This window comes from Neoarius graeffei, chromosome 20 (assembly GCF_027579695.1).
Source record: "Neoarius graeffei isolate fNeoGra1 chromosome 20, fNeoGra1.pri, whole genome shotgun sequence".
Classification (NCBI taxonomy): domain Eukaryota; kingdom Metazoa; phylum Chordata; class Actinopteri; order Siluriformes; family Ariidae; genus Neoarius; species Neoarius graeffei.
The window spans coordinates 34,638,108-34,652,587 of NC_083588.1; the positions used below are offsets into that span (position 1 = coordinate 34,638,108).

The 14,480-nt window shown below is 45.1% G+C and overlaps 1 protein-coding gene across 1 annotated transcript; it reads right to left on the reverse strand.

Annotated features, from left to right (window-relative positions):
* Nucleotides 1-4,047: 4,047 nt before the first annotated feature.
* On the reverse strand, nt 4,048-12,755 carry LOC132869252 (uncharacterized). Its single transcript, XM_060902590.1, has 4 exons — nt 11,595-12,755; nt 5,873-6,922; nt 5,324-5,640; nt 4,048-5,105 (listed from the first exon to the last, which is right to left on the reverse strand). The coding sequence occupies exons 1-3, from the start codon at nt 11,670-11,672 to the stop codon at nt 5,608-5,610; spliced, it is 1,161 nt and encodes a 386-aa protein (XP_060758573.1). The 5' UTR covers nt 11,673-12,755; the 3' UTR covers nt 4,048-5,105; nt 5,324-5,607.
* Between the last annotated feature and the right edge of the window lie 1,725 nt (nt 12,756-14,480).

Sequence of the window (14,480 nt, forward strand, 5' to 3'; positions counted from 1 at the left end):
ATTAACGCTGTCAAGGATTTGTTTTGCTTTGCTGAATATAAAATAGTGAAGTAGATTTTTTTATTGGATTGCTTTTGTGTTCAGTCTAGTGTTAGATTATGTGGGCTAGGCTACCAGTTAACACACATTGGGAAGGCATAGCCAGAAGGTGGTGATTTGGTCAGAGCAGAGAATGTTTACAAGATTGTTATAAAGGCTCTGGTCAGAACGACACAGACTTATGATAAGAACCAGACAGCAAAGGATAAAACGTGAATCAAATAAACAGTTACCCAGGCTGCAAACTAAGTATGTAAAACAGAAGTTCGCTCTTTGCAATGGGAAAGTCAGTGCTTGTCATGAAAGGCATTTAAACCACTGAGACGAGATGACTAGCAATGCAAGTTAAACCAGGCGTTTAACTGTTTGCTACGTACTGCACCAAGTCGTGGACGCTGTGCGATGTGTGTTATTAGTGCTGGGATTACGCGTCATCAGAGACATTCAATTCTATTCTCTTCCTCTCTCTGGTGTCATGTAGGCAATGTGAATAATGGGCCATTTGGGCTATGTAAAATGTAAGCTCAGCTGACGTTTTATAGCGCAGTACATCCCTATAGATTGGAGTGTAGCTTACTCCAACGCGAAGCATTATCCCACAGTCTTACCCAAACGACAGGGCACACAATGCCTCTACATAGCGTGGCTTTACCAGTGCATTTATTAGTCTCTGGCGAGAAACCAAATTCGCCAAAAGCACACAACTTGGATCTGGAGGATTCCGCTGAACATTCTGAAATTCACAACAACTGTTTATTCTACTTTATTATACGGCTCTCTAGAATGTTGCCAGGGCTTCATTCTCACATTCTGGCCAGAGCCCTAGAGGACTCTGATTCTGGCTACATCGTCACAACGTTCTGTGTTTACTGAGGCTACCGGTATTTTAGCGAGTGTTTAGTGAATGCATTGTGGTCTAGCTAAACTGCTTAAGGGAACATCCTGGCTGGCTTGTATTAAACATTATACTGTGTATAAACAAATATGTTCAGATTAAATGAACTCAGACTTTGATATTGAAAATGATAAAAACATGTTAATGTCTACATGATTAAAAACAGAAAACAAGTAGGCCTACTAATTTTACATTTTTTTTTTCTTGTTTAGATTTGCAGAATATCTGAAGAACAAGATCATCCCAAGTGAGACAGAGCAGCCGTCCATTTCTGGATTCCTTACTGCAAAAGATAGACAGTACAATGCTACCCACCCACAACAAAAAGCCATCACAAATTCAGTACTAACAGATTTGGTCATTGGGTGCAACATCCCTCTCTCAGTAGTGGAGAACAGATATTTCCGGAATTTTTTGTCAGTTAGTTGGTCTCTCTCACACACACAAACATACTCAAGTCACATTGTATTGTGTTAAAGGCATGTCATGTTGTATGTTGGGACAGTGCCTAACTTCAGAAGGAAAACCATTGATTCTAAAAGTACACAGATCATCTGTTAGCTTGGACTTTGAGTTTCATGTCTTAAAATGCACATGAAAAGCATTTTTATGTGAAAAATGACATGAATGAAATGAAAAGAAAATGATTTTTGTTACACAGTACCAGTACTAGTTTTGTTGAGAATTTTGTTTTAATTTCTCACTAATTTTCCAATAAAAAATTTAAGGAAATGGTCATACTTTCACTCATTCTCACACCCTTAGCCTCAGATGTACACTGACTCACTCAAACTAAACTCACTGAAAATTTAGGATGCTTTACTAACGTTAACTAACTAATCATTGTCTCCTCTGAGATTCTTTGATTGTCTTGGGGCACAAGCTCTAAAACATTTTAAAATGGAAAAGAATGGGTGTACTGTAGTTACTTGTGCTGACTCTATGAATCATTGACATTACATTACATTTAGCAGACATTTTTATCCAAGGTGACTGGAAAAGGAGGACATACACTGCAGTGTGGAGAGGTAATACATTTGTGATCAAAAATGTGTTGATTGCCTGTAGAATAAATGGTAACTTGTTAGGGACTTGGAAAAAAAATGAGACTTGGACTTGGACTCGACTTGGCTTGGGTAGGACTTGGACTTGGACTTGACTTGGTCAAAAGTGCCTTGACTTGTGACTTGACTCGGACTTGAGTGGTAGGACTTGAGACTTACTTGTGACTTGCACATTAGTGACTTTGTCCCACTTCTGGGCTGTTCTACTCAATGGAAATGGCGCATGAAAACGCCGGTGAACTCTCTAGTGCTAGCTCTTCAACAACCAAATACTGGTACTTTAAGCAGTGATCATGATGGCATGATTTTATCTGATTTTAAATAAATGAGATTGATAATAATGTGAATGTTCACAACTAGTACATACAAACTCTGCAGCTTCTGATTCAGCAGCTGCATCATACTCCGCAAAAACATCAGCAAGAACCTACAATATAAATGGAAATGCAATACACTAAGCTCAAATGACTTTTGGAAAGTATAATTTCTAAATTTTTTCTACATATTCTTGAAGTCAGTCATCGGGGTACTTGCTACCATTCCCTAACAACGCATGGCAAAGGGTAAAGTGTAGTGTTGCTACGAATACTTGCTAAAGCCTCCGGTGGAAGATCCTCGATGTGCTGATAAGACATACAGTTCTATATAACACACAAGTGTCATGATAATCACAAAACAGATGCAAATTGTTAAAATACCTAATTTTTAAGCAATCATGTATTGATCTCTTCCGAATAGAATCTATGATAGCCTACCCTCTTTACCCTTTGCCTCTCGTTGCTAGGCGGCAGTTACATGAAAGCCACAAGCTTTCACAAGCAAATACATGACTGATATCACGCCGACTTTATGATTACATGATTATCATGAATGTGTACTCTATGATGTGTACTCTACGAGTGCTCTGGAGCGAGTCACTTCCAAGATGGCCGCGCAGACCGCATGGTTACTATTTTTAGCATCATGTTGGAGCACTCTATAGCTCTACGTACCTTTATCTTATGTCATTTCTCAACACATGTTCTGACAGGAGGACTGTCTTTGGAGGAGTCGCCTTGTCCCAGGCGACTGCTGGATCCGGCATAGCTACTAGTAGACCCCCTCCAGAATACTGTAGGCACTGCTGATGGTAGCAACACATGTTTGTGCTGAACTGAACACCCAAGAGATTCTTTTAAGCTGGGAAGGGTGTCAAAACAATCCAAATCGAAGTGTTCAGAGCACAGGACGGATGTTGGTGAGGGCTCCCACTTGTCACGAGTGTGCCTGACTTGCTTCACCCACTTCGCATGCAGCTCGGGATCTCTGGGAAACTTGAATAAACTTACCCCATCCTTGTGGGTTTTGGAGCAAAAGCCGGCAACACAACGCGAAGGCATAATAACTATATACATATTATAATAATGTATAATAATGTCTAATAAAAATACTAATAATGATAAACTGAACACCTGCCGCATCAACAACAAACTGGTAAGTTAGGAGGAAGGTTCTTTCGCTGACATCATATAGCTCCTCCTCCTCCTCCTTCGTCTCCTGGGTGCTGCAGCCCCGTCAAATTTGCCCAAATAGCCGCGTTTTTTATCATAACTTGTAAAATAGGCGCCTTCGTGAATTAATATATGTATCATCGGGAATTACTTTTTATGTTATAAAACATCGCCAAAGATGTCAAAAACGTGTCATCAGCACTTTAAAAGCAACTAAGTAAATTACATAGGGAAATTAATACTTTCTGAGTGAAAATACTGGAATGAGTGTGTGTAACCGAATATAACCAGTCAGTTCCTCTAATAATAACTTAAAGTTTCTGTGTGGCTAATAGACAGTGTTGTATAAAGTATTGGGAAATCACACTTAAGTAAAAGTATTGGTACCCTTCTAAAAATGACTTTGGTAAAAGTCAGTCACTGACCGAAATGTTACTTGAGTTAAAGTCTTAAAGTATCTGACATTTCTTGCACTTAAGTATGACAAGTAATGCAAAAATAAATGTACTCAAGTAATGTAATTAAAAGTACACGTAAAAGTAAAGAAGCAAAGGCAATCTGAATTTGTAATATTTTTAATATTTTGGTAAACTGAAGGTAATTTGTCACCAATGGTTCATGACAAGCAATTACACTGCTGAAAATAGAGGTGCACACACAACCATTATAAACAACAAAAAAAATAAATAAAATAAATTGGGAGAAAAATGAAGCTGCCTATCTGGCCTCTGAAGATGGAGACCACAGTTTTGACACTTTTTTTTCTCATTTTTTTCCTTTGTTTTTTAAACCAAGAGAAAGTATGAAAATTAGGCATACATCACACCATTAAGAAAAAAAAGCATAAAAAAAGCTGCTACTGTTATTGCACTTTATAAACTATGGAGGTGCATACACGACCAATTGCTGTCATAATAATCAAAAGAAAAAAGTAATTTGGAGAAAACTGAAGCTTATCTGGCATCTGAAGAGGGTGACCACAGTTTGAAACCTTTTTTTGAAAAATAAAATAGTACTGAAAATGAGGCGTACATCACACCATCAAGACAAAATATAAAACAAAAAAGAGCTGCTACTGTTATTGCACTTTATAAACTAAATCAACATTTAACATAGCAACAACAGATTTTCTTTTTGCACATTCAAGCCCCACTTCCCCATCCCCAATACACACTTTTGCCCTTGACCTTTTTATTCATTCCTCTCTAACTTAAACCTCCTTTGAGGTCATCCTTGCACATAACCCCCGCCATCACTTGAAACTGTAAAACTTTCTGTTCATCTTCAAAAGCAGCTGGCTTTCAAAATGCCTAGAATTTAGCCGTACTCTTCGTGGGCTGAAAACAAGCCCTGCTATGCTGAACAGCCTTTCGCATACTGCTGATGCTGGCAGTGGCGTGTTGAGCTTGACAGACAGCTTGCAAACAGAAGGGAAGGACTTCAGCAAGTCCATGTGGTCAGCTGAGCAGGACAGGTAGGCATCCAACTGTTTGGCACCATCTTGGGTCTTCGACACCTGCAGGGATGAGAAGAAGTCATCCTCATCTGATGAACTCAACCTGGTCGCACCCGGCTGGAGGGAGGGATCCTCTATATGCTGCTTGATGTAATCGATTCCTGAAATATAGAAAGTTACAGTACTTAAATGATGCAATGCAACCTTCTACCATGTTGTGATATCAGCCTAAGGAAGTGAAACATTAAAGTATTATTTGAATTTATTTTTTTGCACTCATTCATTGTCCAATTTCATGCACCTACAACAAACATGCAAAACTGTTAATATTACAAAGTGTCGAGACACAAACACACTTTTAACTACATGCATGCCTTACCCATTTTGATGGTAGCGTCGTCCTTCGTCCATGTCGTTCGGAATTTGGGAAGAAGAATTGCAGCTGCAACCAGCTCAGCATCCCTGAACATGTGCCCAAAATGGTTCTGAATTCCAGACTGTAGAGCATCAACAAGAGGCCTGCAGTACTTCAGCTGCAACTTGACCTTGTTGAGTTTGACCGTCAGCAGGTGGATTGTAGGAAGTAGCCACCCCATTTGTGCGTTGGTCTCTGCTTGCAGTATGTTGGTTGCTTGGGCGACAGGGCTCATTACAGCAGCATATTCAGTGAGAAATGTAAGTTCCGCTGGGTTGAACCTGTGTTGACAAAAAAAGAACACACACGACACCCGGATATTTGTTAGATGGAACCAAGAATTATACATGAACACTAAATAGAAATTTCACAGTTCTGATGCAATGTGAAAAAAATAGCACCTATGATGAAAAACAAAAAACACTGGAAATCTGTTTTGTTTATCTGTATCTGTTATTCCATATTTACTTTAATAAAAAAACATATAATTCTTAGGTCTACTTTCATTGGGACCTTCAGGTCGGTGGCAATAGCTCTTAGGGCCCCCTCTCCCTTCTCTTTATTAATCCGGAGTAGGCGTTCCACGGCCATGAACAAGGAATTCCACCTTGTTTTATTTGGTCTTAGAAGCTGAATGGAACAGACATCTTCAATCATCTCAGCTGCAAGTGTGGATCTTCCACATTTGTTCCATAGGCCGTAACACTTGCCAAACATTGCATGGTGCAGTTTTTTGTATGCATCATTGGAGGTTGCATTTGTGGAATCTTCACTAGTGATTAGATTTAAGATACGACAAGCACAGCATTGGTGTCTCGGTAGTTGAAATTCAAAGCCATCATCTTCATTTAGAAGAGCTGCCGTATCAACGTACTGTACATCTTCGTCCTCATCCACTCCACCATCGTCTTCCTCTTCAGACTGTGCAGACTCTTCAGCTTCCTCAACTCCCTCTGCATTGTTGTTCTCATCTTCCCCAAACACTCGGAAAGCCTTGACAAAGTTCGAACCATTATCAGTGGTCGTCCTCACAATCTTGCCTCGAATCTCAAATTCCGCGTGTATGTCATTCAGAGCATTGGCTAGCAGGTCAAATGTGTGTGAACCCCTCAACTGTCTGCAAGCTAAGACCGCTGAACATCTTTGAAGAGTCTCAGGGTCAATCCAGTGTGCAGTAACACCGATGAAGCCTCGCCTTCTGACAGACCAACAGTCGGTAGTAGTGGCAATGTGGTCGACCCCCTTCATTGCCTCAGTCAGAGCCGTTTTCATTTGTTTGAAGCCATCATCAATCATGGAGGTGAGAGTCACCCGGGACATCATTTTGGCATTAGGGACAAGGTCCTTAACTAATTCTCTGAAAGGTTCCTGCTCAACTACAGAAAATGGCCGAAGCCCATGTACAACGTATTTAACGACGGCCTTGTCAATTCTCTTCTGAGGTGTCGTGGTCAAGGACTGTGTTAACGTGGCCTGCTTGCTGGTGGTGGATGCTCCACTGACCCTTTTCCGCTTTGCTGTGGTCAGCTCGATGTATTTTTGAACATGGTGCGGATGCTTTCTCTGAAACAGACAAAAAAAGGACACACACTATATTTAGTCAAACTGAACACAAATTAACTCACCCACACATTACTTACAAACAGTGCATCACATTTACCAATTTGCTTAAGTTGCTAAATAAAACATGCTGTACACATAAAACATAGGTTTACATTTAGTGCCAATGATGAACTGGTTGGAATTGAATATTTAAAATTGGACTTATTTAAAAAGAGCATTTAACTTGTGATATAGTAATATTTAGGATAGTAGAAAATCATAGTATGATTTTGTTTAATTTACTGTCTTGCAGTATAGTCTGGATTATCATGAAGACAGTAAAAATTGTTTGAAGAATCTGTGATTTACATCACAGCTTAAATGTATTTGAATGTCAAATATTCAAAACCAAACTGTAGGTTATGTCGCCATGGGCATCGCACCAGCTAGCACTGAAATTCGACAGTGTAGCAGTTCACCAAGACAGAATTGCAAGCTTTGCTAACCCTTGCTTTGTTACTTAGATAGCAGAAGCACACACAAAGCTCGTTTCAATTGTGTTAATGTTTTTTTCCATTTTGAACTTGTATGCCAGTTTTCCCTATTCGTCCTCCTTACACTTACAGCTATGCCTTTCCTTGAGCCGAAAAGGCTCGCAGCTAGGTAGCCTGCTACAGCCAACAAATGCCAAAACCGCGTGGAACCAAAGAACAAAGTTCGTTTGTACAGGAATGCTCAAGGTTTCAGAATTGTGTCTAGAATATTCATACTATGGTTGCTGAAATGGGAATATACTGTAACAATTTCATAAACCTAGAACTTACCTCGATGTGTTTCTTTAGATTGGACGGGGAGTTTCTATAAGATAGAATTTCCACGTTTTTTGGAAGGCATAAGAGGCACTTCATTCGATAGGACGAATCCTTCACATCAACGTAAGAGAACATTGTGTTCAAATACGGCCAGTGGTGCTCATCATCAGGTTCCTCTTCATTTGTAGCCGAAGTAGCTACTGTCTCCGTCTCCTCTTCCATCAGGGCTGTTGATTGCGAAGCTAGCTTTCTGCTTACTGCGTGAAGCCAACAGGTGTAGCCTATTGGTTGTCATGCGCAAGTGGTGAACAAGCCCAGGCACGTCCTGACTTCGTTGCAGTCAGTGGGGTTAAAACACTGTAGGGTTCACTAGGTGTGGGTGGAGCACAGAGGACGGCAGGACAGAGACTGAGTTCGCAAAGCTCTTTTATTTTCACTTTTCAGTGGAAATATCTTTCTCTTTCAGCCACACACACACATATTCCAGTCATCTGGTTGTGGAGAGAGCTCCCTCTGCTCTCGCTCTCGCTCTCTCTCCTTAAATAGGGCGCGGTCACTGGGGAGACACACAAACACAGGTTAATTGCCGTCAGGTGTAGTGATTCTGCCACTTACCTTCCCTGACTCTGCCCTCCTGTCACAGACCGGCGCTTGACCACGCCCCCGCTGCCACATACCCCCACCGCCCGACTCAGGCTGGGCGGCTGTCCGGCCTGCAGCCAATCCCCCCCCGACGGGAGAGGAAGTCCGCCACAACCATCTGCGCCCCCGGCCTGTGGACCACCTTAAAATTGAAGGGTTGGAGTGCCAGATACCAACGGGTGATCCGCGCGTTGGCATCCTTCATGCGGTGGAGCCACTGGAGGGGCGTGTGGTCCGAACAGAGGGTGAAAGGGCGCCCCAGCAGGTAGTAGCAGAGGGCGAGGACCGCCCACTTGATCGCCAGACACTCTTTCTCGATAGTGCTGTAGCGCCCCTCATGCACTGACAGCTTCCTGCTAATGTACAGGACGGGGCGGTCCTCCCCCTCCACCCTCTGGGACAAAACCGCCCCCAGCCCTCTGTCCGATGCATCGGTCTGCAACATAAAAGGGAGAGAAAAGTCAGGGGAGTGTAATAGTGGCCCCCCACACAGTGCAGCCTTTACCTCAGAAAAAGCCCGCTGGCATTGCTCCGTCCACTGGACCGGATCTGGTGCCCCCTTTTTAGTGAGATCAGTCAGCGGGCTGGTGACGTCCGAATAATTAGGTATAAACCTACGATAGTAGCCAGCCAGCCCCAGGAACTGTCTCACCCCCTTTTTGGTCTTGGGCCTCGGGCAGGCCGCAATTGCTGCTGTCTTGTTAATTTGGGGACGCACCTGCCCGTTGCCCAAGTGGAAGCCCAGATACCGTACTTCCACCCGCCCAATCGCACACTTCTTTGGGTTGGCTGTGAGACCCGCTTGCCTCAGCGACTTAAGGACGGCCCTCAGGTGTTGTAAGTGCCGCTGCCAGTCATTACTATAAATGATGATATCGTCGAGGTATGCGGCCGCATAGGTGGCGTGTGGGCGGAGGACCCTGTCCATCAGCCGCTGAAACGTAGCAGGCGCCCCAAACAGCCCAAACGGAAGTGTGACGAATTGGTGCAAGCCGAACGGTGTGGAAAAGGCCGTTTTTTCCCGGGATAATGGAGTCAAGGGGATCTGCCAATAACCCTTTGTTAAATCCAGCGTCGAGTAAAAACGAGCCATGCCTAGCCGATCGAGCAACTCATCAATATGAGGCATTGGGTACGCATCGAATTTAGACACCGCGTTGACTTTTCTATAGTCCACACAGAACCGGACCGACCTGTCGGCCTTGGGTACCAAGACCACCGGGCTGCTCCAGTCACTGTGGGACTTCTTGACGATACCCATTTTGAGCATGGCCTCGAGTTCTTCCCGAACCACTTTGTTCTTGTGCTTGGGTAACCTGTAAGGGTGGCTACGCACTACCACCCCCGGGGGCGTCTCAATGTGGTGCTCTATGAGGTTGGTGCGGCCGGGCAGGGGCGAGAACACGTCTGAAAACTCGGTCTGCAACTGGGCAACCTCCACGAGTTGGGTTGGGGAGAGGTGGTCTCCACAGGGGACTGGAGAGGTACGCGATGCCAATGTTCCCTTTTGCACCTTCGGCCCCAGCTCTGCCTTCTCCAGAACCACCGTCACCAATGCCACGGGGACCTCCTTGTTCCAGAGTTTGAGTAGGTTGAGGTGGTAAATCTGTAGCGCCCCACCCCTATCTGTTCGCCTCACCTCATAGTCAATGTCCCTGACTCGTCATGTGACCTCAAAGGGTCCTTGCCACTTGGCGACTAATTTGGAGCTCGATGTGGGCAACAGTATGAGTACTTTCTCTCCCGGTGCGAACTCCCTAAGGCGCGTACCCTTGTCGTACAGGCGGGCTTGCCGTTCTTGGGCCTGCCGCAAATTCTCCTGAGTTAGATGCATGAGCGTGTGGAGTTTTGCACGCAGGTCAATAACGTATTGGATTTCGTTTTTACTTGGTGAAGGTCCCTCCTCCCAATTTTCCCGCAGCACATCTAGGATGCCGCGTGGCTTACGCCCGTATAACAATTCAAATGGGGAGAACCCTGTGGAGGCTTGGGGGACCTCTCGCACTGCAAAGAGCAAGGGTTCAAGCCATCTATCCCAATTACGTGCGTCCTCACTTACGAATTTTTTAATTATGTTCTTGAGGGTGCGGTTGAACCGTTCAACTAAACCGTCCATTTGTGGGTGATACACGCTGGTGCGGATCGGCTTATTACCCAATAACCCATACAGTTCGTTCAGTGTACGTGACATAAACGAGGTGCCTTGGTCAGTCAGAATCTCTTTCGGGATTCCAACTCGGGAGATAACGCGGAAGAGTGCCTCAGCAATACTGCGTGCTGAGATATTGCGAAGAGGCACTGCTTCCGGGTATCGCGTTGCATAGTCCACTAGAACTAATATAAAGCGGTACCCTTGTGTTGACCGATCTAATGGCCCGACGAGATCCATCCCAATTCTTTTGAATGGGGTCTCGATTAACGGCAGAGGGCGCAAAGGCGCTTTTGGAATGGCCACTGGATTTACTAACTGGCATTCGCGGCACGCCGTACACCACCTACGGACATCGCCGCGAATCCCTGGCCAATAGAACCGAGCCATTATTCGGGCTAGTGTTTTATCCTGCCCTAAGTGTCCAGCCATGGGATTAAAGTGAGCCGCCTGGAATACCAATTCCCGGTGGCTCTTCGGAATTAAAAGCTGCATGACTCGCTCTTTAGTTTGAGTGTCCCGCGTCACTCGGTATAACCTATCCTTCATAATCGCGAAGTAGGGGAAGGACGGGGTGGCGTTCGGCGGGAGCGTTTGACCATCGATTACTCTCACTTGGTCAAATGCATGCCTCAGAGTCTCGTCTCGCGATTGTTCTAATGGGAAATCTGCGAGGGATTCCCCAATAGAGAGAGGAGGAGCCGGCGGCTCCTCACTCTGACGCGGAGATGACGTAGACGGCTGTGACAGCTGCTCCCACCAAAGCGACACCGGGACCTCCCCCTGTTAAATGGCAGGACCCACTCTTCACTAAATGTGTCATTAAATCCCGAAATCCCTGCCAATCAGTCCCCAAAATTAAAGAGTGGGTAAGGCGAGGATTATCCGCCGCCTTCACTATGGCTTTTTCCCCTCTGAAAAAAATGTGGACTGACACCAAAGGGTAGCGGTGAACATCCCCGTGCACACACAACACCTTCACCCCCTGTGCTCCCCCCAATGCCTCGTTTTGAACCAGGCTTTGGCGAATTGAGGTCTGATTACAACCAGAATCCACCAACGCCTGATATGTAGTCCCTTGGATACTTACCGGTATGTGATATGCTCTGGCCCGATCGAGGGCGGCCTCTGGCGCGTTGGGGATCTGAACCACCGCGCCCACTTCCATTGCTGTGCACCGCTGTTGAAGATGGCCCAGCTCCCTGCAGTGCCAGCAAACCAGCCTGGGCTTTCCCTCTGCACCGGTGTTCTGGGGCTCACTCACCTGAGGTGGGGGAGAGACAGACACAGAAAGGAGAAATGGGAGGGCACCGCGGGTGTGGCGGGCCGGCTGGGGTGGCGCCGGCCCCCGTCTCCGCGGTGGGGGAATGGGGCGAGGATGGGACACAGAAGGAGGGGGAGAGAGAGAGAGAAGAGGAGAGAAGACGCCGTCTGCTGTCCTGCCGCCGGAACAGCTGCCAAATGATCCTCCGCCAGCTCGACTGCCTGATCCAGCGACGCCGGGCGGTGGCACCGGACCCACTCCGTGGTTCCTGCTGGTAAGCGAGCGACGAATTGTTCCAGCACCACCTGGTCGATGATCCCCTCGGCGTCGTGGTTTTCGGCCCTCAACCACCACCAGCAGGCGTCCCGGAACTGCTGGCCAAACGCGAACGGCCGGCCAACTTCCTCCAAGCGCAAAGCGCTGAAGCGCTGGCGCTGTTGCTCTGGCGTGCGCCCCACGTGCTGGAGGACGGCCCAGTGGAGGTCCGCGTAGGCCAGCCGGCGGTCGGCGGGGAGCTGTAGTGCGGCCAGCTGCGCCTCTCCTGTTAGGAGAGGGAGAAGGCGCACTGCGCGCTGCTCCATCGGCCACCCCGAGGCTTCTGCGACTTGTTCGAATAGCGTGATGAAAGTCTCGGGGTCGTCCTGCGGACCCATTTTGGTAACGGTGAGGGGAGACGGGCCCGCGGCCGGAGCGCTGGTGGACCCCGCTGACGCGAGGAGGTGCCAGAACGCCTCGCGGTCTTCCTGCTGGGCCAGCACCAGGGCTTCGAAGTGTCGCTCCTGTTCCTTCCAGAGGGTGACGAGCGCCTGGTGCTGGCTTTGCTGGGCCGTGGCGAGGGCATGGACCAGGTCGGCGAACGGGGAGGACTCCATGGGGCTGATCGGCTGGTGCTCTACTCTGAATCCCGGGTTTCGGCACCACTGTAAGGTTCACTAGGTGTGGGTGGAGCACAGAGAACGGCAGGACAGAGACTGAGTTCGCAAAACTCTTTTATTTTCATTTTTCAGTGGGAATATCTTTCTCTCTCAGCCACACACACACGCACACACATTCCAGTCATCTGGTTGTGGAGAGAGCTCCCTCTGCTCTCGCTCTCTCTCCTTAAATAGGGCGCGGTCACTGGGGAGACACACAAACACAGGTTAATTGCCGTCAGGTGTAGTGATTCTGCCACTTACCTTCCCTGACTCCGCCCTCTTGTCACAGACCGGTGCTTGACCACGCCCCCGCTGCCACAAACACGTTTTTTTTTTCCTTTCTTTTTTTGTAACGAGTAACTAAACAGCTCTTTGAAAATGTATCGGAGTAAAAGTATGCAATTAAGTTAAAAAATATAGTGAAGTAAAAGTGAAAGTTCTCAAAAATTTTAAAACTCAAGAAAAGTACAAAATCTCCCAAAATGTCCTTAAGTACAGTAGTGAAGTATTTTTACTTCGTTACTATACAACACTGCTAATAGATGCAGAGAAGGCAAAGAATTGATCTGTCAGCATTTATTCTGGAAAACAATGAATGACAGGACAATCAACACACAGAGATAGGGGAAAGAATTCTGGCATCCCTACAACATAATGCACCAGTTAGCACCCAGCCAAATGGCTACTCAGATAAATACTCGATGTTTCATACAGAATTTTATGATGCAAATTTACATATTTGATCTGATACAAACAGTGGATGTGTGTCAAAACATTCTTACATCAAAAAATAAACATCATATCTTGGGAAAAATAAAAAATACAGTATTAATGCATATTGTCCATGCAGGAAACCAGCTTACCCCTTTCCAGACATCCCAAGCACAATAATGTCCACAGGTGTGTTACATTAATTAATGCCCCATCAGAAACAATAGTGGAACCATTAACGGAACCCAACAAATTAAGATATTTTACAATAGAGGGATTTGGGGAAGTTCACAAAAATAAAACAAAACTTTATTCATATGAAATCAGTGTGGGAATTGGCATGTCCCCAGGCATGTCCCTATCAGACATCAGGAGTGAGCGCGGATTACAGAACACTTTAGCATGAGCCCTGGCTCCAGCTACTAGCGCACGCAAGGATTTAAAAATTCATAAGTTGGCCACCAGAGGTCTTAGCCTTGCCAAAATTTACAGGCACCTCCCTCTCCCTGAGTGGCACACTAAATAAGAGAATAATAATACGCTTAGTATTCACTGTTATTTTTATTGCACAATGCAGTTGAACTAGTGTTTTAGGGTTGACAGTATCTGATTGATCGAGTTGTTTGATTAAGAGTTCAGTTTACATGAAACTTTCCAGTACAGTATTATGTTAAGTGCCAAACTGCCAAGCAGTGGTTATACTGTTATTATTATGTGCATTTTTTCATTCATGATAAGAATGACCATCATAATCATATGCTTTGTAGGATGTAGATTTATATTTTAAGTTTTTCATTTCTTCTATTTTCTAAGTTCTAGTCCAGCAGGTTTTAGTCTGAACGCCAAATGATATGACCATGTCTAGTTTTGAGTCTTTTTAAAAGTCATTTTGTTACAAAGTTACTTGGACTCAAATACTCAAAATTTCAACTCTATTATGTAAAATAGTTGTATTACTAATTAGTACATTTCTTATAAACTTATTATAAACATAGTATAAATAATAGTCATTGTTGACATAAGGTTTCATGAGTGTTATTATAGTACCTATATATGAGTACCAGAAACTTGTAACTGGAACATC

Excerpts from the sequence above, each read along its gene's own strand:
- LOC132869252 (XM_060902590.1), bottom strand. The coding sequence starts at position 11,672 with ATGGAAGTGGGCGCGGTGGTTCAGATCCCCAACGCGCCAGAGGCCGCC. Across the intron at positions 6,923-11,594 it reads CCAGAGCATATCACATACCG|AGAAAGCATCCGCACCATGT; the intron begins GTAAGTATCCAA and ends TGTCTGTTTCAG. Across the intron at positions 5,641-5,872 it reads CTATTGCCACCGACCTGAAG|GTTCAACCCAGCGGAACTTA; the intron begins GTCCCAATGAAA and ends TTGTCAACACAG.